General features: G+C 38.4%; 1 protein-coding gene across 9 annotated transcripts in view; it reads left to right on the top strand.

The window, feature by feature from the left end:
• Window positions 1–24,430, top strand: part of LOC149218430 (OVARIAN TUMOR DOMAIN-containing deubiquitinating enzyme 6-like) — a 219,094-nt gene that overhangs the window by 41,666 nt on the left and 152,998 nt on the right. For all 9 annotated transcript variants that reach the window (XM_089383992.1, XM_089383988.1, XM_089383990.1 and 6 more), the window contains 3 exons: window positions 22,374–22,452; window positions 22,565–22,710; window positions 22,904–22,969. In XM_089383992.1, the coding sequence (XP_089240118.1) occupies window positions 22,374–22,452; window positions 22,565–22,710; window positions 22,904–22,969 (291 nt within the window). The remainder of the gene's footprint in view (window positions 1–22,373; window positions 22,453–22,564; window positions 22,711–22,903; window positions 22,970–24,430) is intronic.

The raw sequence follows: 24,430 nt of genomic DNA, 5'->3' as shown, positions 1-24,430 counted from the left end.
TGAGCCTACTTTGATCATATGTTGTCTTCTATCTATATTCTAATGCTGTGTGTTTGGAAACATGAATGAAAATCTTTAAAATTATGTGTTTTTATAAAAATAAATATTTAATGTATTTTTTACAATTACCGAGTCATTGAAATCGAGCCGGTCGAGTTGATACCGAGTCGGAGTCGGAGTCGGAGTCGACCCTCGGCCAAGTCGGAGTCGGAGTCAGAGTTTTAAAACATTGGCAATTACTATTCTATTAGTTTAAATTCCATTAAAATAATATCTATTATTTGACTTAAAAAAATTAATAATAATATTAATAAAATAAAAATAAAAATAGTAATAAAAATTTCCAATCTAACCAAAATTGGCTTCTCATTTTTCTAGGTTTTCCTCGCCCATTGAAACATAGCCGTTTCCTTTTAGCTGTTAGAAGGCCCATCTCCCTATTTAACCTACAGCTATGATCTGATTCTTCATCTTGTCCTAATGATGAACCACATAGTTTGGTTCGAAACGCGTTGACCTAATTCTTCTGATGTGATTTCTTCCGAAAATGTTTTTAGTCAAAATTAAAATAATTAAATTTTAATGAAAAAATTATTTTTAAGATTCCAAACCGTTAGAGACAAATTGTGCAAAATTTGCTCATCTATATACCATGTAAGGGTGAATATATCAAAATGGCACTGAGTGGTTTGCATATCAGCAGCAAAGACATAATCAACGAGGCTCCAAATGGCCAGTAGTGTCTAAAAACCATGCTATAAGCTACTGGGCCACTAGCCTCTACTACAAACCATTGATCAACATATCACTCATCAAACTCATCACGACTACTAGAAATAGGATCATCATTAGGAGCTACATAAGCATCATCTGGCTCAAAATTTTTGGACTCCCTAGATTCCTCAACCTTGTAATATAGCAGGAATTGAAAAAGCTTGACATGCCTAACCAATGATTTTGATTTGAGTGAAAGGTTCATCTCCTCAACCTTATAGTATGGTAGAAAAAGCTTAACATGAAAATGTTGCAATCCTAAAACCTTGGAAACTGTTAATTTTGCTGAATTTTGAGTGGGATATGAAATTTTATTTTTTCGATATGAAGTCCGATAAGGTAGGAATCTCTCTCAAACATCCTAAAACAATAAGTGGTACTCTGAATGCAGGCTTTTGTGATTCATGATCTATACAAAGTCTTTTGTAGATACATCACATAGATGTTTTAAGGTCGACGCGTTTCGAACCACTTACTGTGGTTTATTAAAAATTTAAGTAAAAAGATACTTTTACATTAAAAATTTAACATTATCATTGTTTACTAGCAGCTAGGATTGGGTTGATTTTTCAAGTGCAATCAAGACCAGCACAATTTTCTGATACAGATAATTACTTCCAATGATATTATTCTAATTTTAGCACATTCTAGATCATTAAGCAATTATAGCTCAGAAAATTTCAACCATAAATGCAGTAGGGCAGTAGAGATCACAGAAAATAGGCATGCACAAGAGAGACAAAAACTTTTGGGAAAATCCCAGTCAATCTTGGTCAAACTGACCAGACAAATCAGATAGGTCAAACCTGGTCAAAAGAGAGAATTTTGACTTCTGCAACAGCCAGTCAAATCTGGTCAAACAGGCTGAATTTCGTCCTCTGCAACTTCTGGTCAACTGTGGTCAAACAGGCTGAACTTTGCCCTCTGCAACTTCTTGTCAATTGTGGTCAACTGCCTCAGTTAAACTGCAGTCAAACAGAGCATCAGAAGATTCGGTCAACACAGGTCAAACCACCCAGAAAATCCAGTGAATGCTGGTCAAAGCAAGTCAAACTTTGCTGGTGCTTACTCTCTCTCTTCTTCACATGTGTGGACAGAAAAACAGAAGAATAGATGATCCGAATTGATGCCATATGGTGGAGGTTGATTGGTCAATATATAGAGCTCAAATGAGGAGGGTTTTGACCAAGGGTCAAACCCATTAGTATGGTGGGTCTGACCTGAACTTCAAAAATAATATTTTAATTTCCTTTGACTTTGTTGACTTGAATATGGACCTTAGCTAAAAAAATTCAACATGAGTTAGGTTTTTTTGTTTAGTTTTAAGGTTTAGGAGGGGGGGGGTTGGTCCTACAGCCAAGGGGGTTGTTTTGGGAGGGAAACAACGCCTGGTTTCCTCCAAAACCACCACAAATACTGCTATCCTGGGTCTTGGCCTCCCCTCACGTGTGTGAGATTTGACCTGCTGGTTTGGTTTGGAACCAATTGGTTAGGGACGGTTTATTACCTCATTGGTAACAAACAAGCCGAACTTCGGCCTCTGCAACTTCTTGTCAACTGTGGTCAAACAGGCTGAATTTCGGTCAACTATCCCAGAAATTCGGTCAACTGCCTCAGTTAAACTTCAGTTAAATAAAGTATCAGAATATTCAGTCAACGCAGGACAAACCGCCCAGAAAATCCACAGTGAATGCTGGTCAAAGCAAGTCAAACTTTGCTGGTGTTTACTCTCTCTCTTCTTCACATGTGTGGACAGAAAAACAGAAGAATAGATGATCCAAATTGATGCCAAATGGTGGAGGTTGATTGGTCAATATATAGAGCTCAAATGAGGAGGGTTTTGACCAAGGGTCAAACCCATTAGTATGGTGGGTCTGACCTGAACTTCAAAAATAATATTTTAACTTCCTTTGACTTTGTAGACTTGAATATCAACCTTAGCTACAAAAATTCAACATGAGTTAAGGTTTTTGTTTAGTTTTAAGGTGGGGGGGGTGGTTGGTCCTATAGCCAAGGGGGGTCGTTTTGGGAGGGAAACAACGCCTGGTTTCCTCCAAAACTACCACAAATACTGCTATCGCGGGTCTTGGCCTCCCCTCACGTGTGTGAAATTTGACCTGCTGGTTTGGTTTGGAAGTTGTAACCAATTGATTAGGGACAGTTTGTTACCTCATTGGTTAACAAACTGGCCAAACTTAGGCCTCTGCAACTTCTTGTCAACTGTGGTCAAACAGGCTGAATTTTGGTCAACTATCCCAGAATTTTGGTCAACTGCCTCAGTTAAACTGCAGTCAAACAGAACATCAGAAGATTCAGTCAACGCAGGTCAAACTGCTCAGAAAATCCACAGTGGATGCTGGTCAAAGCAAGTCAAACTTTGCTGGTGTTTACTCTCTCTCTTCTTCTCATGTGTGGACAGAAAAACAGAAGAATAGATGATCTGAATTGATGCCAAATGGTGGAGGTTGATTGGCCAATATATAGAGCTCAAACGAGAAGTGTTTTGACCAAGGGTCAAACCCATTCGTATGGTGCGTCCGACCTGAACTTCAAAAACAATATTTTAATTTCCTTTGACTTTGTTGACTTGAATATCGATCTTAGCTACAAAAATTCAACATGAGTTAGGTTTTCTGTTTAGTTTTAAGGTTTAGGAGGGGGGGGATTGGTCCTATAGCCAAGGGTGGTTGTTTAAAGCTTTGGGAGGGAAACAATGCTTGGTTTCCTCCAAAACTACCACAAATACTGCTATCATGGGTCTTGGCCTCCCCTCACATGTGTGAGATTTGACCTGCTGGTTTGGTTTGGAACCATATGGTTAGGGACAGTTTGTTACCTCATTAGTACAAATTGGCTCTTCAGTCCAATCAGCGGGACGGTTCACCGTTCACTACAGTGACTAGTCCAACTGAGCGGTTTCGATTTGGACCTGGCCGATTTTGAAAACTATGGTAGAACAAGTCAACCCAGCATGTTTAAAATTGAAATACAAATGGTTGTTAATCAAGCACTGCCAAAATTCTCATTAGCGTCAGTCTCATGTACCCAATAAAATAGAAATGAAGAAGATTTGCCTCAGAGTAACTATTACTCAAATGGGAATAAATACAACAGCTGAGTACAAAATACATTTCACATTATTTTAGGAAGATTGATAAGACCCATGTTCAAGGAAAAGAAGAAAGCAAAATCTATAGTTGCACTTGCAACCATGATGCAGAAATCACAAACTAAAACACAAAAACTCAAGGGAATCATAGAAACATATTGATACTTGTTGACTTTGGTAGTCCTTATAATTGTATAAACATCGATGTTGCTAGACAACTAAACCTTTTTGTGTGCCTCATCATGGACCTCACAGTTATGGTCGCTGAGGGACAAAAGGTCAATGGCATAGGAAGATGTCATAAAGTCTTGGTTCAAAGACAAGATTGGGAACTACAAACATAATTCTATGCTCTACGACTTGATGAAATGATATAATGCTAGGTGTTGAATGGTTGATGTGGTTGGGCACTTATACCAGCAATCTTGAAGAACAATAAATGGAATTTAACTGGCGATGACAACATTATAAATTATATGGTGTTGAATGTTCTGCTATCAAGAAAGGTGAATCACAAGTAATGGAAAAAGTGCGAAAGAAGTATAGACGAACATACAGTAGGCTGAGCATCTAAAGACAGACCTTTTGGTCAAGCAACTAATATTTCATTCATCTTGAGAACAGAGAGGAAAAATATGATGTATAGGCATATTGACCATGCAGGAAGACTATTGTGACCTTGCATTTACATGTTCGGGCACACTTGAAGATGCCAGATTTACAGAAAATATATTGCAGTGCAAGCATAGAGGCAGAACATAATATCCTGAAAGAGATACAAACCCATATTGGAGATATGTATTCCAGAATAAATGCCCAGAATTTGTAGAACTGTTAATAACTGTAGAGTTATGCTTCTGTTGTTATGTGCAATTGGCACAAAAAGGTAATATTTGGTGTTTAAATCTTTATATATCAAAGCGTGAAAGTAATGAATGACTTAAGCAAAGATATTTTAATTCTCAAACTTGCCATAGAAAGTTTTGGTCACAAATCCATAAAACACAATATTTTGTATACACTTCCATAAGCCTGTCAATAAAAATTTTGGTTTACCCTCAAATTTGTTTTTGAAACAGCCTAGAAGAAATGAAATCAGATAAGGAAGAAGATGATTACTTCCTTGGCAATTTTTATTTTCATCAACAATTCAGATTTCTGGCCCGAGTACATGAGTTGGATTGTTTCACCTGTCAAGGTGAATTCTATTGTGCTTCATTTAAAAGTGATGACTAGATGTTTCACTTAGGTGGGTTCATGCTTCAGTGAGAAGAGATGGCAAGATGATTGCTTAGGTGGATTGCTGTTTAAGTAAGAAGAGATGGAAAAATGATTTCATAGGTGGACGTAGATGAATTTTGCCTTCAAAAAATTGGAGATACAACAATTTTGATGGAGACCGACACAGGTCACAGAATCTGGATAGATGACCTACTGGAAAAGTAAGAATAGTGTTATGTATTATCAGTGTATTCATCCTTTTAAAATTTTGAATCTTTTGAGGCGAGGTAGGGTACAAAAATAGTATTGTTGTGTTACCCAAGGAGGAAGGGGGTGTTGAGAAATGTAACTAGTTTCGGTCTTCATAATTGTTGTACTTATTTCAATATGTATCCTATGTAACAAACAAGAAAAGGAGAAAGAAAAGTTATTATTATTAAAGCATGGGTTTCATGCTTATTATTGATGGTCTTCTAGGTAAAAACATGTTCTTCGTGTTATTTTTTCTTAGGGCTATATTGTTCTTTGCTTTAGATAATTGCATTTCATTATATACTCGTTGAATTCACCTCACAAAATTATAACATTATTCAGCAACATATGCAATTATATAGAAAGAACAATATCATCATCAATGCAACGGAACAAAAGGAACAATAAAAGAAAAACATTCACACATAGAGACACCAGGATTGGTCGGAGACTAGGGCAAAACCCGATAAGGGGGAAAACCCTTTCAAATTCTTCTTCTTATTAGATTGTCATTGAATGTTTCAGCAAAGAGACTGTACAATAATCCAGTTCTTTATCCACAAGACTATGCATCAAAATCAACTAAACAACATCTAAGAGATGAACCCAAAAATGCTAATAATCAAAACCCATTCAGAAGCCTACAATCAACTGTCATCAATTGTCGGAATCTGTGATCAACTGTCAAATCAAACCCTAGGTTCCAACTGCACAGAGAGAGACATGTGCATGCAGCTGAAACCCTCCAACCACAGTCATAGGCTTGCGTGGCTGCAGTTGTAACCGAAAATATCTTGTAGCATCCCTACGACTGAGAACCAAAATCCCTAATCAGACGTGCAAGCTTCGAACCTGTGTGAACAAGCTTCTGCGAGTCAACTTCAAACCTGTGCGAGCCAAACCAAAGAAAGAAGAATGATTGATAATCTCCAAACAAGGGTCACTTGACTTGTATTTATAGCGGTTCTAGGGTGTCCAATTTCCTTTTGGGCCGACTTGTGCTTTTTGTGCACATGGGGGTTTCCATATTAAATATATTTTTCCTTAACCAAATTAAATTCTTCCAAGGGCTAGTAGGGGTCTTCCATGAAGATAGATTGTCCAAAGGAGGGAATTTGGCCCTGAGCTGCCAAAATTAACACTTCGTGCTTCTAGGGTTTGTTAGGTCTTTTATTGTCAAGAGTCATTGGAATCAACATCATATTTATAAGGCCCTTCCCAGCAATTTGTAATTGTAAAAGGAATTATTTTTGAGTCTAGAAAGTCTTGGAATCTCCAAGAGTACAAGTTGGCCCTGGGATCCTCAAGTCAGCTCTTGTGGCTTGATCGTTCTAGGGGATACAAGTAGTAAATGATGAGTTTGGAACTGGAGATATGGGAAGACTTGTCTCCAAGAACATGTTTGTGAAACATGTGACATTTGTGAATTTTCCACTGTTCTATGCTGTTACAATCACTTTAACCCAATTGTTTTCTTCAATTAGTAATCTTTTAAAAACAATTTAATCTTCCAATGATTAATAGCAATTGTAGATAGAACAATAAATGCAATGACAAATTTTCGACCCTCTTGAATTCTCTCTCTCTCTTACTCACACATGTGAGAAGATGACCTGCAATTTTAGATTGTACGAACCTCCAAAGAGAAGAAGATGTGTGATGTTATGCTCCAAATGAGGTTTAATTGACTTGTATTTATATGTGATTTTGGAGACCCAATTTGTCCTTTTGGCCGACCCGAACTTTTGTGCACTTTTGGGTTTTCAAAGGGAAAAGAGGGTCTTCTCTAAATGAGAGGTTGTCCAAAGGAGGGAATTTGTCCATGAGTTGCCAAATTAACACTCCTCTCAGCTAGGGAGAGATTTTCGACTGCATCATATGTTCTATATCAAATGTTTGGTCATCATTAAGTCGAATGTTGTCTATGCTCATCTCTGCTGAACACTCTTGAATCTAAAAGAAAAAGAGTTTGACATCATAGGGGAGCTTAGACTACCACTCTCTATCAATAGGCAAGATCTACTTACTGCAAGGGCATGTTCAAATATGTCACTGTTGGTCAAAGTTGTCATTGATGTCAATATGACATTGTTGGAGATGGAAAATATTCTTGTGATACATGCCTTAAACCCTTTTGTGAGGTTGCCATAACTACATGACAAAACCCTAAGTACATATATGAAACTCTATACATCACGAACAATGAAGCCCTAGATCTATCTTGAATGATCTAATGATGAACTAAGAAGCCCCTATCATAAAACCCTTCTAGACACATGCATGTAATACATCCTTGTCCTTAAATGATGCATGGACCCTGCAAAAATTGAAAGCCATAAACCTATGAAGAAAACCTTCACCTACATGAATGAAACCCTATCCTTTGTTGATACAAATCCTAAGAAGCGCTAGCCTTGTTGGATGATGCCTTAATGAAGGAACCTTTACCTAAAATACCAAAGACATAAAATATTATAGGTTGCCATGATGACAGTTTCACAAAATTAATTTTTGAAGGAACCTTTACCTTAAATGCCAAAGACATAAAATATTATAGGCTGCCATGATGACAATTTCACAAAATTAATTTTATTGATAGGAAAATGACCTCATTGAAGGTTGAAATTGACACCAACTTATAGAGGATATTTTTCCCTTTCTAACGAGCTATCACTCGCCTTCTAACTCCTCATAGACTGTGAGAAAATGAATTTTCAAGTTTGAATATAATATTTTTTAAGGCTAGCCGACCTAAGCCAACTTGTAGGCTCAGGTTCCACCACCAAGAGAGGTGTCCCTTCGATCATGGTCGAATTCAATATAAATATATGTCAAAACATTACATTTTAACCATCAAATTCGGTGAAGAATTTGGATAAGAGGACAAAGGCAAAAAATAGGCCGAGGAAGACTTGGAGATTTATTGTTTTGTAAATTTTATTGAATGTTTTGGGAACAATCTTCAAATAAGAGCTTGGATCCTTGTTGGAGAGGCTGTGTTATACCACAGACTTGTGGTAACTAGGAGTTAGCCTCCATCACAAGCTCTAATTAGTTGTTTGTGAGCTGTTGAGAAATTAAGGGCAATACAATTAATGTATTTCTCTTTACTTTGAAATTGCTTGAGATATTATTTTTCTTCAGATTTGATTGATATTATTATTACCATGAAGTGTTATCATCAACCAGCTATCAAAACAAGAAAATCAACCATGCACAAGTACACAAGATATTGGCACCATGCCAGGGCAAAAACCTCTCCAAAACTTGAGAGGAAAAACCTTTGAACTCTTTTTTATAGAATCTTTATTGAGAAGTTACACGACCCTAACTTGACTCCGAAATGCCTTCAACATCAAATGACAATACCTCATAATGTGCACCCAATCACACTATTCAGTTTTGCAGTTGAATGATTATGACAGTCTGCACCAAAACAGTGCGGATAGGCTCTCCTAGTCTCGATCTATCCTTGCTCCACATTTAGATGTCTTATAAGTTGTCACAGTTATGCATAGAGCTGGTTTACAAAGCTTCCACAAGGTAATAAGGTGATTGTCACCACAACAAATGGAGAAGCCCTAGATTTCAGAGCGTATGCATATACGTGGATGGAGTTAGGGCTCTTCTAGCCCTCCGATACCCTCGCACTATCCAACCGCAGTTTTCTACTTTCGTTTGAGGTCAAGACTGCCCTTCAAACCCTTCACGAAATCACGAAATGCAATACCCTAACCCTAATCCATATGTAGAGACGAAGAGCAGGCTCGATGGTAACTTGCATGAGGGGACAAACTTCCTCGTTTGTTGCGGCTATCTTCTTTCTTAGAACTTAACGTTACTTCACTTCTTCATGAGAGACATGAATCGAGTTGCTATTTGGAGGAGCCACACGTAGCCTATATATAGGCTTGCCCTCTCATACATTGGGCCGACGTGAACTTAGATTAGGCCGACATAACCTTTGATCAATTAGCTGAGCTGACGTGGTTTCATAGCCTTCCTTTGAGCAGTTTCTTGAGTAAAACTGTGGGTACACATTTGAGTATTTCTTTGATGATCTAGAAGGACTTACATTCATTACATTTACATGAACAATAATACATGACTGTCTTTATTTACATGACTTGTCTATGGCTCTCAATTAGAGCACAAAAATTAATTCTTTGATACAAAAATACATAGTTCCAAATTTGACATAATGAAGACCGAACCTAGTTACACTATTTTCAACATGAGCAACAAAGAGGCTCGGACCAAGCTTGTGATACCTTGGAGCTTGGAAATATTACCTTGGAGCTTCAAGCCTTCGGCGTGGCAAATTGTGACAGCAACTCGGACTAATAGTCCTGTGGTGGATTAGAAAACAACCACCTCATCACTTCAGCTCGAACTTGTGGGCTCGGATCATTTGCTAGAGGGACAGAGATATACCACAAGCCCTCAAATCTGTGTTACGAATTGCATATTTCTTGAAGCCTTTTCTCAAGCTCGGACTACACCAAAATTACATATTTTTGGAGCTCGACTCACTCTATAGTAGTTTGTGACCTCAATATGGCTCGATCCTGTAGCAGCACTGAATTGCAGGTGTGATCAGTCATCTAGGAGAGCTCAATACTAGTGGAATCATGGTGTATTAGCAGTCTTGAAGCATTGTTTTTAGAGCAGACATATAGTAGTCTTTGGAGAACCATTGAAATCATCCCTTGGTTAAAAATATTGTGAAGCATTTGGAAGAACTGTTGTGAAGATACCTCGAGACATCTTGGAAGAAGTATTTTGGAGCCTTGAAGAACTGTTGTGCAGGTCTAAAAGAAACCTTTGAGCATCGTTGAAGATACCCTCGGAGAATTCTTGAAGAGGCTTAGAGCAGTTGCAGAACTTGGGCTACCTATTGAAGACACTTTGAAGGATACTTGAAGATATTTGGGAGACATGTAGAAGCTGGTCTTGGAGACATTATTGGAGACCATGATGCATTGATGATGTCATCATGAGGTGACCTTGAAGAATTTTGTCTGGGTAACATGAAGAGTTGTGGAGACACCTTCATGAGAAGACAAAGTTGTCATTTATGCGCTAAGTGCTTTGGAGATCGTTTGAGGGCACTATTGAAGGTGAATATATTGCTAGGGCACGTTGTAGATGATATTGGGAGCCGTGAAGAACTAGTGATCTTATCTTGACAAATTGAAGTTGTGGGTTGGAGCCTTAGAGGGTAGGAGTCCTCAAGAAGACCAGGTTGGTGGATGTACCAAAGATGGGGTTGGAGCCTCAAAGTGACAAGTTTGGAGCCTTGGGAAGATAGGGTTGGAGCTCTAGAGGTCGGAGCCTCGTGAAGTCCAAGTCTGTGCTTGGCAAAGTGCAAGTTGGTGCCTGGTAGGATTAAAGATTGGTGTCTTCATCCAGGGTTGGAGCCCTATACATTATTGGATTGGATTTATTGTAAAGAAGAGGATTGAAGTCCTCGTTATTCCTGATTAATAAAAGTATTTATTCTTATTGTTCATTTTGTGTTCTAATAATAAGTGATCTTAATTGGTAAAAATAACAATTGAAAAGAAACACTGATTCACCCCCCTCTCAGTATTTCCAACAGTAGCCAGGTTTGGTCTTCATGTAATCATGATTTTATGTATTTGATGTAATGAGAAAAATAAATTTATTATTGTTCATCTTGAGAGCTTCTAGGGTTTATAAGTCATTGTCATGTATGAATGACCCATTTGGGCATGTTACATATTGTAAGAAAAATTATTTGAGTCAACATAAAGTCAAGGAACCCTCCAAGACCAAGTCAAAATACATACAACAAGTTGGCCTTCTCGAAAGGACAAGTCGGCCTAATTGATGTGTCAAGAAGCCTATATATACAAGGCTAATTGACCACATTGGAGGGCATGATGAAAGATCTCAGAAGTTCGATAATTGGGCAAGAAAAGAACCTCTCATCAAGTGAAGAAGAGGAGATCAGATTGAAGGAAGAGCGAAGTAATTTCAAGACTGTTTTTGGGATAATTTTGTTCACACATGCGAGGAGATTAGGGCTCAACCTACTGCAACAAATTAGAGGCATAGTCAACTCTAGGAGGTCGAAACAAGTCAAAGAGGAGTATCTTGCAAGCCAAAGTTACAAGAAGACTAGCACAAACCAAGCGAAGGAGGAAAAGGGTTAAAGTTGCCCTAATTTGGTCACAAGTGGGGAAGTTGCAATCATCTATAGGAAGCCAAGAAGTGCAGGAAGAGAGGCTGAGAATCTTAGACTTGGATTGCAGGGTCGAGGGTTAAGGAAGAAGGAGAAATTGTAACATTATCAAGAAGAAATTGTTTTTGACTTGAAGCAAGGATTGACATGGTCTTGGAGAGGTTGTTGATCAAGGGTTTAGGTCTTGGAATTCGTCAATTGAAGACTCTCCAAGAAGAAGAATTCTTGTGGGTTTTCCTCTCAGTTGGAGAGGTTTTGGCCTAGGCTGATCGCCTATATCTTGTGTCTTTTGTCTCATTGTTTTTTATGGTTTTTGGTCGCTGTTTGATGAAGAGAACACATAATAATAAGCAAGAAGCAAATGAAGTAAAATTAAAAATACATCACAAACAATTATCAAGCAAGAGAAATCATCTCATCTAATTGCCCTAGATTTCTCAACAGGGCAAGGATCACACGTTGTCTTATTGACTGTGACAGTAGGTGAGATTGAAATAAGGATCACACTATAACCTATCGTCTAGTGACAATATGCGAGATCGACTTAAGGATTACACTCTATCCTATTGTCTGCTGGTCCTCCATCTAGACCCTTAAGAGTCAAGTGGTAGAACGCTTGCATCCCAAGACTTGAGTGAGATTGAATTACCTGGCCGGGTAAGGATCCCATCCTATAAGTCACCTTAGCCCATTGGCCAGATGGGGAGGACCAATCCCAACAAGCCTAGCTTGTGCGTAGGATGCCAGCTAGGGTATACTCTGTCAAAGCGACAATAGGCGATATCGTCTTACCAAAGGGGTAAGGATCACACCCTATCCTATTGTCTACAGGTCCCTCAACCCCAGGAGTCCTTACTTCTCGATTCCTCTCCCTGGGAGCTCAACAGGGGGGAAGAGCAATGTCATTGTTCTCGATTAGATGGGACCTTTACCTAGGAGGGCCACATCCATTAGTCCAAGTTGTTTTATGAAGACCAAGAACTTCCCTTTCGGTAAAGCCTCAGAGAGCATATCTGCTATCTGCTCATCAATTGAAATGTGATGGAGTCTTACTGCTTCTCTCTGCACCATATCTTGAATATAGTGACACCTAATCTCAATATGCTTAGACTTGCCATGAAATACAAAATTCTCTACCAATGAGATCCCACTCTTGTTGTCGCAATATATCATGATCGTATCTAGGACTTGCTCAAACAACTCTCCAAAGAGCTTTCTCAGCCAGACTGTCTCACAACTAGCTATGCTAGCAACAATGTCCTCTGCCTCGACTGTGCTTAAAGCTACAGACTTTTGTTTCCTACTCATCTAAGATATCATCGCAGACTTTTGTTTCCTACTCATCCAAGATATCATCGTAGACCCCTAGCTAAAGCAACACCTTGATGTGCTCTTCATGTCAATAACATTTCTAGCTCTGTCAACATTAGTGTAACCATGAAGTCATACATCTACGAAAATATATCTAAGACAACGGTTAATCATCCCATGCAAAGATCTCAGTACGTGCTTGGCAACAACTCAATGCGCATGAAGGGGATCAGTCATGAATTGACTCGAAGTGTTCACTGCAAAGCACATATCCGGACGAGTGTTCACATGGAACATCAATACCCCAATCAATTGTCGATACTCAGAAGGATTTGCCAAATAAAGTCCACCAACATCTTCGCATAACTTTTTGAAGTTCACCTCCATTGGTGTGGCTAGGGACTTGCATGCTACCATTCCAAATATTTCCAACAACTTCATGACATATTTTCTTTTGTCACCAGGTCTTTGCCACACCTCTAGTCCTAGGAAGTAATGCATCATACCAAGATCCTTCATCTCGAACTTGGAGAGCAACTCCCTTTTGCATTCGAGTATCAGAGGCTTAGTACCTGTCAAGAATAGATTGTCAACATATAAAACCAAAATCAAAGGTATACCTTGGACCACTTTGAAGTAGAGGTTTGGATCAACATTACTTGCCGTGAATCCAAGCTTCACCAGGTAACTGTCAATACGAGCATACTAGGCTCCGGGGGCTTGTTTCAAACCATATAATGGCTTCTTCAACCTGAAAACTTGAGTCTTCCTATCCTTCAAATCCCTGAGGCTGCTCAACATATACTTCTTCTTGTAGTATGCCATGAAGAAACACAATCTTCACATTCATCTGGTGAAGGGTCCATCCTTGACTAGTAGCAAGGGCAACAATCGATTGAATAATAGTGTATTGGGCAATAGGTGCAAAAATGTCATCATAATCTTCTCCCTCTTTCCGGGAGAAACCTTGAGCCATGAACCTTGCTTTATACTTCTCAATGCTTCCATCAACGCCATGCTCGATCTTGTATAGCCACTTCGAAGTTACGAAAAGCTTTCCTTAGGTCTCAGAACAACATTCCATACATTATTCTTCATAATTGATTCATATTCTTCGGCCATGGCATCCTTCCAAACTTGCTCTTTCACTGCTTTTTCAAAAGTGGGAGTTCAGCCTGTATGATGGAGCTAATAGCTACAACATATCCTTGGTACTGGCATGGCTTCTTGCTTTCTCTAAAGGTCGCTTTGGTAGGAACATGTTTCTCAACATCTTGTAATGTATCACGAAGCCAAAGTGGTCTCTTCTTGGCAGGGGGATCACATCATGGACGAGGATCCAAGGGGTCCATAACAATGTTGCACGAAGCGGGGACGAAGCAGGGACGTTTTTTGGAAGCGAGGACGCGGAAGCGTCATTTTCCAAAAATCTAGGAAGCAAAGTGTCTGCGATATATATATATATATATATTTTTTTTTTTTGCATTTATACTCAAAACAAACATCCCAAATACCAAATTAGTTGTAGAAGACATGAAAACATGCATATTTTTGCATAAATCAAGATAGATATAACATCCATTGTACATTAATGATTAATTATTCGAGCATCAACCATTTAGATGCATCAACCATCTAGAATCTAGATTCTTCTCCTCTTGTCTGGCCTTTGCCTCTACCTCGATTGTCTAGGGATATTAGTCAACATTGCCCAATTTTGAACAAACTACCTAATTCAAGACTTAAAATATGGTAGAAAAAGCTTAGCATGCCTGATCGATGATTTTGACTTGATTGAAAGGTAATTTTTTGCTAAGGGCGTGCCGCGTGACAAAGGAGTTCAACAATTAACACCACCAACACTAGGGTACATATAGGGCTTGGTGCTCTTGATTAAATGCTAATCGCGAAGATACTTGATATAATCTAATGAAATGCCACAATCCCATTGATCCTGAATTCCTAAAAACTGTTAAGTCTGCTGAATTTTGAATAGGATATGAAATTCTATTTTCTCCATATGAATCCAATGAGGCTGAAACCACTCTCAAACATCCCGAGTCATTTCATGGTAATGTTAAAAATTTAAGTAAAAGGATGAAAATGAAAAATAAAGGAGAATGTCACTTTTACTTTAAGAATTTAAAATTACCATGAGGGAGCATCTGCTATATTTATATTTTTTTTTTGCCTTCATTCGTCACCCTAACCCAAGGTGGACCCACCCCCAACAAGCAAACTCACCTAAAATTAAAAAAAAAATTGAAAAAAAAGCGATTTTCTAAACGCTTTTCCGGAAGCTTTTCTGGAAGCGTACGCTTCCTCCTTCGAAGTGCCACGCTTCCGAAAAGTCCAGGAAGCGGCAAAAAAAATCAGAAGCACACTTCCGGCGAAGCTTCCTAGGCGCTTTCGCACGGGACGTGCTTCCGGGCTTAGAACCGGGGGGGGCTTCGTGCAACATTGGTCCATAGGCTCCATGGGATCATCATCAACATCTTTCTCCGACTCGGGCACAAATGATCTTCTAGTAGATCCATATCATCATCTTTCTTTTCAGAAGGATGATCTTCTAGTAGATACATATCATCATCTTTCTTTTCAGAAGGAGGCGGAGGAAGGTCCCTTGCTTTTACAAGGGAAACACCTTCATCGAAAGTTACATCTCTGCTAAACTTGATTTTCCTTTGACCTGATATATATATTCTAAATGCTTTTGAGTTTTCACAATATCCAACAAACGTACCTTTCTTTCGGTGGCTTGCAATTTGTTCCTCTTGTCCTTCGACACATGGAAATATACAAGGCAACCAAATATCCTGAGTTGTCCAATGTTGGGCTTCACACCTTTGAATACTTCTTCGAGAGTCTCTTATTATCTAGAGCTTGATGAGGAACCCTGTTTTGTACATAGATTGCTGTATTTGTAGCTTCTCTCTAGAGGAACTTCAACAACTTTTGATCATGCAACATAGCTTGGGAAACTTCCACGATGGACCTGTTCTTTCTTTCAGCCGCTTCATCCTGCTAAGGATTATAAGGTACGATAGTTTCCTTCTTGATTCTAGCCTCCTTGCAAAAGTCAGCGAACTCATTTGAAGTATATTCTCCACCATTGTCAGACCCGAAGACCTTCATCTTATTCCCAGTTTGATTTTCTATCAATGCCTTAAAGTCCTTGAACATATCAAAAGCCTCATCCTTATGCTTCAAGTAAAATATCCATGTTTCCTTGGAGAAGTTATCAATGAAGATTATGTAGTAGAGATGTACACTAATAAAATGCATTGGCATGGGTCCACATAGGTCAAAATGAATGAGTTGAAGAATATCACTAGTTTTGTTCTTATTGGAGGGGAATGGTCCTCTTGTTTTCTTTCCACTGGCACATTTCGGACATACTCTATTATGACTAGCTTGAACATCAGACATGCCATAAACCAACTTCTTTAATTTCAGTAGGGCTTTGTAATGTAGATGTGCCAACCTTTGGTGCCATAACTCACTTTGATGATTGATGTCATGGACCATTGCTAACATAGGTCTTCCATTGACACTATGGAGTCCTTCAATTCTAGATCCCAAGGTAAAAGCATCCCTCATGTGATATTCCATAGGCCAGGTGAGGAGTTTTCCTCTTAAAGAAATCTACTCTCATCCCTTTGTCTTCCAAGCCAGATATAGATACCAAGTTCTTCTTTAGTCCCATAACATACATCACGTCATGAAGAAGAACGAATTCACCACAGTCCAAATGAATTTTGACAGAACCAAAATGCCTCATAGGATGAGTAGTGTTGTCTCCAAGGATGATTTTCAAATTTGTCTCCCTCTCAACCAAGTTTGAGAGGACTTCTCGGTATCTAGAGAAGTGTTTAGAAGCCCCACTATCTACCAACCAACTATCATACGTATCGAAAGGAGAAGAACTAGAAAGAGCAAAAATAAGAATATATTCAGATTGACTAGCAACTGCATTATTTTCATACCTAGAGTTCCTTGACCTCTTTTGAGGATGATGGCCTTCTTCTCGATCATCCAGAGTATCTCTCCTCCTTCTATCATCCTGTCTTTTTCGATCATCTCCTCTTCTTCCATTATTGAACATGTTGTTGTTGAAGCCTTGATTGTTGTTATAGTTGGATCTTGAATCATTTCTCTTTTCCAGACATTCTCGGGCATAGTGACCATGCTTGTGACAATTGATGCATTCAATTCTTCTTCCTCTTCTATTGAAGTTCTTTGGTTCAGGGGAGGCCTTCTTCAACTAGATGGTCTTCCTCTTCCCTTTCTATTCTTGTCTTGAGCAACAAATGTAGAGGGCTTTCTTTCTTCATGCTTTTGAATCCTCCCTTTGGCAATCATCTTGGTCTCCTCTTGAGTGCATTTACTAGCGAGCTCATCAAATGTCGGAAGAACATTATTGTTACTTAGAATTTTAATGAAGGTTTCCCAAATTGGAGGAAGACCTTGAAGAATCGCCACCACCAACTCTCTGTTAGATATTTGTTCACCAACGAATTTTAATTGATCCCTTAGGCGGGATACCCTCATGACATAGGATTGCATGGATTCCCCCTTGTTCACTTTCATCTCTTTGAGTTGATTTTTCAAGGAGAGGATGCGATTCAAGTTGTTGACCTCATATATCCCAACCAAATTGTCATAAATATTGTTTGACTTCTTCAAGCTTCCAACATAAACAAGTTAATGATCTTGCAAACCATCAATGATAATTTTCTTGGCTTTGAGCTCACCTTTCTTGTACTTGGATTTGGCAGTAGCAGGAGCATTTTCTGGAGGTACATGAACGTTTCCTTTCACATATTCCATGACTTCATTTTCATCTAATATTACTTCCAACCTGATCTTCCAAGCAGCAAATTTAGATGAGTCTCCCAACTTCTCAGAATCCTTGAAGTAAGAGGTAGATATCTCGACCACGTCAAATAGGCTCCTTCAGCTTCTTCCAAAGATGATTGCTCTTGTCTTTTGTCTCCTTGGGCTTCTCTTCACCTTGGCTCTGATACGATGTTAATTTTCCACTATTGTTAAAATTGGCAACTAGGTGCAACTTCCACCTTAGGACGACTCATATGATGGAGATGATTATTTCATTGGATTCCTCTTTCGGAGAGGTACAATTTTGATTCCTCTTTTGGCCTCAGTCAAATATAGGCTCATGAAGCCCAATGGATGGGTCTCCTCACCCTCAGCGAATTGTATAAATAGGAGTGACCCTTCCCTCATTTGGACATTCACTCATCACACATCACATCATCTCTCTCTTGTCTTATTTGGTTCGTACTTCTTGGAGGCAGCTTCTCTTCTTCGCACGTGTGGCAGGAGCCCGAGTTTTTCTGGGTCAAAACAGGTCGAAGTTTCAGTGTGTTGACCAAGGGGGATTTGACCAGCATTGACCTTGGTTTTTGGGCCAGAATTCCAATTTCTCTAGGCAGCATTTATTGTCATGGAAATCGAGGAGTTTGACCAGCATTGACTTCATGTTGACTTAAGATTTTACTGCAGAAAATTACAGCAGTGTTTCTCTCTCCTTTGACTGGGTTTGACTGCTGTTGGCCGAATTGGACTGCTGTTGACCGAGCTGCTTGGAGGATGTTTTGGGGCAGCTTTGATCAACGTTGACTTTCTGGTTAGGGCTGCATTGACCGCTGTTTTGACTGCTGATTTGGCAGATCTGTTTTGGGCTTGTACTTGTGATATTTGTACTCTCTCTCTGCTGAACTATTGAAGAATAATAAGAAGATTTGATCAAGGGGTTTCCCCACATTGGGGTTTGTCCCTGGGATCCGCCACATCTTGTGTCCACATGTCTTGGCTTGCTTTCTGCATATGATTTTATGTTCTATCTGCATTTACTGTCAATGTTTATAAGTTAATGTGATTGCTACTGGATATAATTGGAAATTGTCATTGGGCTGCTAAAGGAACATTGTAGTAAATTGTGCTTAAGCATAGAACATACAATTGTTATCTAAAACTAACAGCTGTTCTATGCTGTTACAATCACTTTAGCCCATTTCTTTTTTTCAATTAGCAATCTTTCAAAAACAATTTAATCTTCCAATGATCAATAGCAATTGTAAATAGAACAGTAAATTGAATGACAGATTTTTGGCCCTCTTGAATTCTCTCTTTCCTATTCGCATGTGTGAGAAGATGACCTGCAATTTCAGATTCTACAAATCTCCAAAGAGAAGATGTGTGATGTGCTGCTCCAAATGAGGTTGACTTGACTTGTCTTTATATGTGATTTGGGAGACCCAATTTGTCCTTTAGGCCGACTTGAACTTTGTGCACTTTTGGGTTTTCACATTAAAAATATATTTTTCCTTGACCAAATTAAAATTTTTAAAGGGCAAAGAGGGTCCTTTCTGAATGGGAAAGACTGTCCAGAGGAGAAAATTTGTCCCTGAGCTGCCAAATTAACATCATCTTGCAAAGGAATGGGGGAAGACATCTGTGGCTCTTGCACTATTCAAAAGTCCATAAAGAGCGGCAGGCTTCACTAAAGAAACAGTGGTAATGACTACATGTCTCATAGTAAATAGCTTAATATGGCTTTTGAAAATGAAATTATCTTCAAACTGGAGTTCCCAAATGCACAGGCTGCAAATGCATAGTACTTTAGGAAGATAATCATTTGCCCCTGTACTTAGCTGTTGAATAAACCTGACGCAGTACTAGAAGAATTCTCAAGCTTAGTTTGACAAAGTTCAAGATGTAGATAGCCTAGTTTAACTGACACAATAAACCTGAAGTAGTGCTAGATGAAGTTTCAAGCAATATTGGATTGTGTTGCAGGTCTCCATCTTTGCATTATACAAGGCTGCAGCAAAAGCGTGCAATTAAATACAGAATCCTTTCCATGCTATTTCTTTATGCCAAATTGGTTGCAAATGGTTGGATGTATTGCTCTTTTGAGAGATTAATGATGTCTGTTTCTCTGAATACTTCTAATTGGTGGTGATTAAACCAATGTTACCAGATTCGGAATCGGCAATAAATCGGCGAGGCAAAAGAGCGAGGAGTTTTAATCGGATCGGGGAAATATCGGTGAATTCAATAAATAAAGATATACACATATTGAAAAAAAAAGACAATTTTCATTGATATTTATTCAACAAAGCCATGTCCAAACAATGCATAATATCAATAGATGTCCCAAATATCATGAATGAATAAGTATCTCATATATGATATGAGTCGAAACATGATCCAAAGTACTAAGTCCTAATTCCTAACTAGTGACTACATAGAACCAGAAGCATTTGCTTCTAAATGTTTATGGAATACTGCATACTAATCAGTAAAAACACAGTAACTGAAATCTCTTGATTGCAGCTGAAATGATACGATAATGGTTTGCTACTGAAATCTCTGACAGAGCGCACGCTAAAGCTACACTGGAGCACACTGCACACTACGCCTCTATTACACTACGACTCTATTACCTTCTTGACGTATGAGTTGTGGGCCTGAGTAGTGAGAAGTAAGTTACAAACCGACGTTTAATTTTTAACATAACTAAACCACACAACGAAAAATGCAGGAACCCTAAAAGTTAAAACCCGTGCTCACCGAGTTGAGGGCTGAAAATCGCCTCAGCTGCCTAAATTGCAGTTAATCGGTGAGTCAAACTCGGTCAACGCAAGTTTGACTCGCCCAGAGTTGAATCAGGTTGTTTGAGGGAAGAGCAGAGTTTGACTCGTGATTAATCGCGAGTGATCGGAGATTCATGTTTCACTGGATTAAACTTAACAGAATGCTGCGTACTCTTGTGACCAATGGTCTCTAATATTCTTATTCTCTCTCTCTTTTTCTTTTTTTGTTTTTGTTTTGTTTCTTTGTTACCTTGTTTAGCTCTGACAGTCATATCCACAGTACCAAGGCGCACTTAGCCAGCAGGTACAACAGTAGGTCCTTACAGCAGCTATTTGTCTTGGTTCCTGTGCACAGCAGAGTTTGGGGAAGGTGCAGTTATGTGGAGTAGAGTGTGCATGCATGCCTTTAGCATGTGCACCTATCTTAGTATATTAGCAGTATCGTTACCTTCAATTAAGTCCAGCTTATATGCTGTCCAGATGAAGCAATTCCGGATTTGCTTCAGTTCAGATTAGTTTTAGAGTGCATGTATGATCTTTTCTTAGATAAGGCAGATCTTTTGCATTGGTGAGTTTCCAGTTTCGGCATAGGGCAGATGGGGATGCATGCTCCACTTTGTCTTCCAGTCGAGGTTCTCTTACCTGCCATACTTGTCCATGCGGCTAGAGTGCACTAGGTAATTTGACTAGGGTTAGGATTTGGCTGGGTCACCTTGAGTGCTTCATGCATGTGACCAGATACATTGTATCTTCTTTTGCCTTCCTATTCTATAGCGGATATGTAGGGGATACTGCTGTGTTGGTTAGCCAGTTTTTGGGCTTTGAGCAATTGCAGTGTATTTTCTTGTTCTTTGAGTGTGCAATCTGCTTACCATGGTCTGAAAAACAACAATTTGCAGCACCGAGTTGAGGTAAAGAGTCTGCTATTTTATCACTGTATTACTAGTTCTCAAAGTTCTAGAGAGAATATGTAGGGAACAAAGCTATGCTAGTTAGCCATTTTTTGGGCTTTGATCTATTGCAGTGTATATCCTTATTCTTTGAGTGCGAATCTGCTGACCCTGGTCTGAAAATTAACAATTTGTAGCACCGAGTTGAGGTAAAGAGTCTGCTATTTGATACTGTATTACTAGTTCTCAAAGTTAAAACTATCTATCCATTCCGTGAAGTCATTGATAATTGTATACCTACATGCTGTCAATATCTTGGCACAGATATGGGATAATTGCTTGTTCTAATATACTGATTACTATTACAGATAAAAATAATTTTTGAAAATGTGAAATAAATTATAATTGTAGTCAATAACTGTTTATATCCCATATATTATAAACACTGCTGATAAATGGTCTTTAGAATTTAAATTTTCATATTATTTTTCCTTTTTTTTGATTGGAGCTATGGTTTAGTACTTATGTAGATTATGCCATTTTTGACTTCAGCTTTCCTTGGGATAAGTTCCACTATGTTCTTCTATGTACTTTAAAGTGAGATAATTGGATATTCTTGCTTGTGAAGCTCAGTTCACCCAATTGTGTTTGCCTTGCTCAAGAATTGTTGAATATTGCACATTTGAAAAGAACAAATTATCCGGTCTGCATTGGGTGCATGTTGAACAGTAGACAGCGTGAGCAAGTTGTTGGAATGATTGCCCAACATACAATGTGCACCCAGCATGCGTTGGATAATTTGTTCTGTTTAAAAAATTGTGGGGTTGGGGCTCAGATTGTGCATATATGCACAAGGTTGTATTTCCTTCTAAATTGCTTGCTTCTTTCTTTCTTTTAGTATACTCGTGTGTATTTTCAGATGAGATGATTGTGCAGAATTTTCTTTTTTTACATAAAATAATAATTATTGCATAATCCTGAAACAGGTCTATGGTAATAATTTGGAAATCCAGGCAATGTCGGAGATATATAATCGTCCCATTCATATTTATTCATACAGTACAGGTATTCCATCGCAATCTAACAATGGGTATAGGTCTTTTTATTATAATTTCTTACATCCATAGCTTTTAGCTTTTATTCATTTCTAAGTCTGCTTACACTTAATATTTGGCAGAGCCTATCAACATATTTCATGGTAGTTATGGTACCGATTCTCCTCCTATCCGGCTTAGCTATCATCGTGGAAACCACTACAATTCTCTTGTTGATCCACACAGATTGACAATTGGTGCTGGCCTCGGCTTTAGTAGTCTTCAAGGGGTGCGTACCACAGTTTACTTCATGTTATTGTTTCAAGCTTGTGAAATGTCTCAGTCAAGGCATAGGATTTAAAATTCAGTTGAGGCACTGGGACTGATCTTTTTATTTTTGCAACAACAAACATGATGACCAGTAGTTTGATTTGAATTTTATTCCACTTGTTTTTGGCATGCATTTTCCTTGTAATCTCCAGAAAAATATAGACAAGGATCAAGTGAAAGCTGCTATAAAAGCACAGCAGGATCAGCAAATTGAAAATGTAAGTTTTTCTCTGCTAGATTTTCTCAAGGGTCCTAAGAATTTAGAAATAAGTGTTCAATTAATGATACTGATTCCATTTATAGCATTTTTCTTAAATCTCATTATAGCTGTAACCTGTAGAATTTTAGGAGAATGCAGACACACAAAACATAAAGGAGATGCAGGTAATAATAATCTTTTATAGAATTGGACTGGTTGATACATCATGTCGTTAAACTACCAAAACCTGCCAATGACTTAATTTAAACAAACATTAATGGTGGTTTCTTTTCATTTAATGTGAGGTTTACTGAACACGGATATTTCTGACCATTAATCTAAATATAATTTGAGAGTTACTCCTATACATCACCAGAACACAGAGACAGAGAGTTAAGCTCAAAACCTTAAAAAGAAGAAATACATGTCAACAACTAGAATATGACTTCAAAATTTTATGATGTGAAGATTGTAGATGGTTATAAACATATATCCGTCCACTCAGGCAACTGAGTAAACAGATACAATGCTTTTAGGTTTTCTAAAACCCATCATTAGTGCTCCCTCAGTTTGCCATCACCCTAACATATCACAATGTTGAAGTAGAATTCTGCTGAAATCCCTTAGACAATCATCCATACTGAGCATTCCCTCATTAGTTCCCTGTCTGGAGATTTGCTTGAGCAGTTAATCAAAATAAGTAGCCTTCATTGATTTCATCATTACCCAATACTAACCTCTTTGTTATTTGTAATCTAAGCAACATTGGTACTCTGTCACCACTCCTTTGCAATATCTTTTGCCCTTGATCAGGTCAACTGCCTGAATCCTACAATTCCAGGCTAAATGGCCTGGTTTTGCACTGTAAATGCAAACAACTTATTTCCACTTTCTTACCTACCTTACTTTTGCTAAAAGTGGCCTTTTCTTCAGTGTCGTTTTCAGCAGCTCCCACTCTTATTTCAGCTGCAAAGATGGGTGAAGTCATAGTTTCCAAAGATTATGGAGCCAATTGACTAAGATTGAATACAAACATCATTGTATCTTGGAATTAAAGTGTTCAATAATCTTGCTTCTGCATCCTTTTCTTCAATTTTAACAGCAACCTCAGCCAATCATGATGATGAAGATTCGAATGTTTTTATATGCCTAGATATTGTGTCACTGCAAGTCATCTTGAAGCCAAAAATGGTTGTTTCAAAGAAAATTTTGTGGTCTTTGGGTTTCAAGGAAACAGTTTCTTCATTTCATCTCAAATTTCTTTTGGGATTTTTGACAAATCAAGATGATATAATTATCTGATGTGCCTTGGAAGTTAGCCCAATAATGGATTTAGCACTATCATCTCTGATTCAATTCAATCAAGTTTTCATGACGCAGGTGTTTCATTCAACTCCACCAACTATTCCCCAAACAGTTGAATGCATTTGACAACCCCACCAACTATTCCCCAAACAGTTGAATGCATTTGACAACCGGA

The sequence above is a fragment of the Pinus tabuliformis genome, chromosome Q, assembly GCF_031772625.1.
Source record: "Pinus tabuliformis cultivar Carrire ecotype Pingquan chromosome Q, CPIR1, whole genome shotgun sequence".
NCBI classification, from domain to species: Eukaryota; Viridiplantae; Streptophyta; class Pinopsida; order Pinales; family Pinaceae; genus Pinus; species Pinus tabuliformis.
Note: the sequence above shows the minus strand (reverse complement) of the source record. Positions and strands in the feature narration are given on the sequence as shown.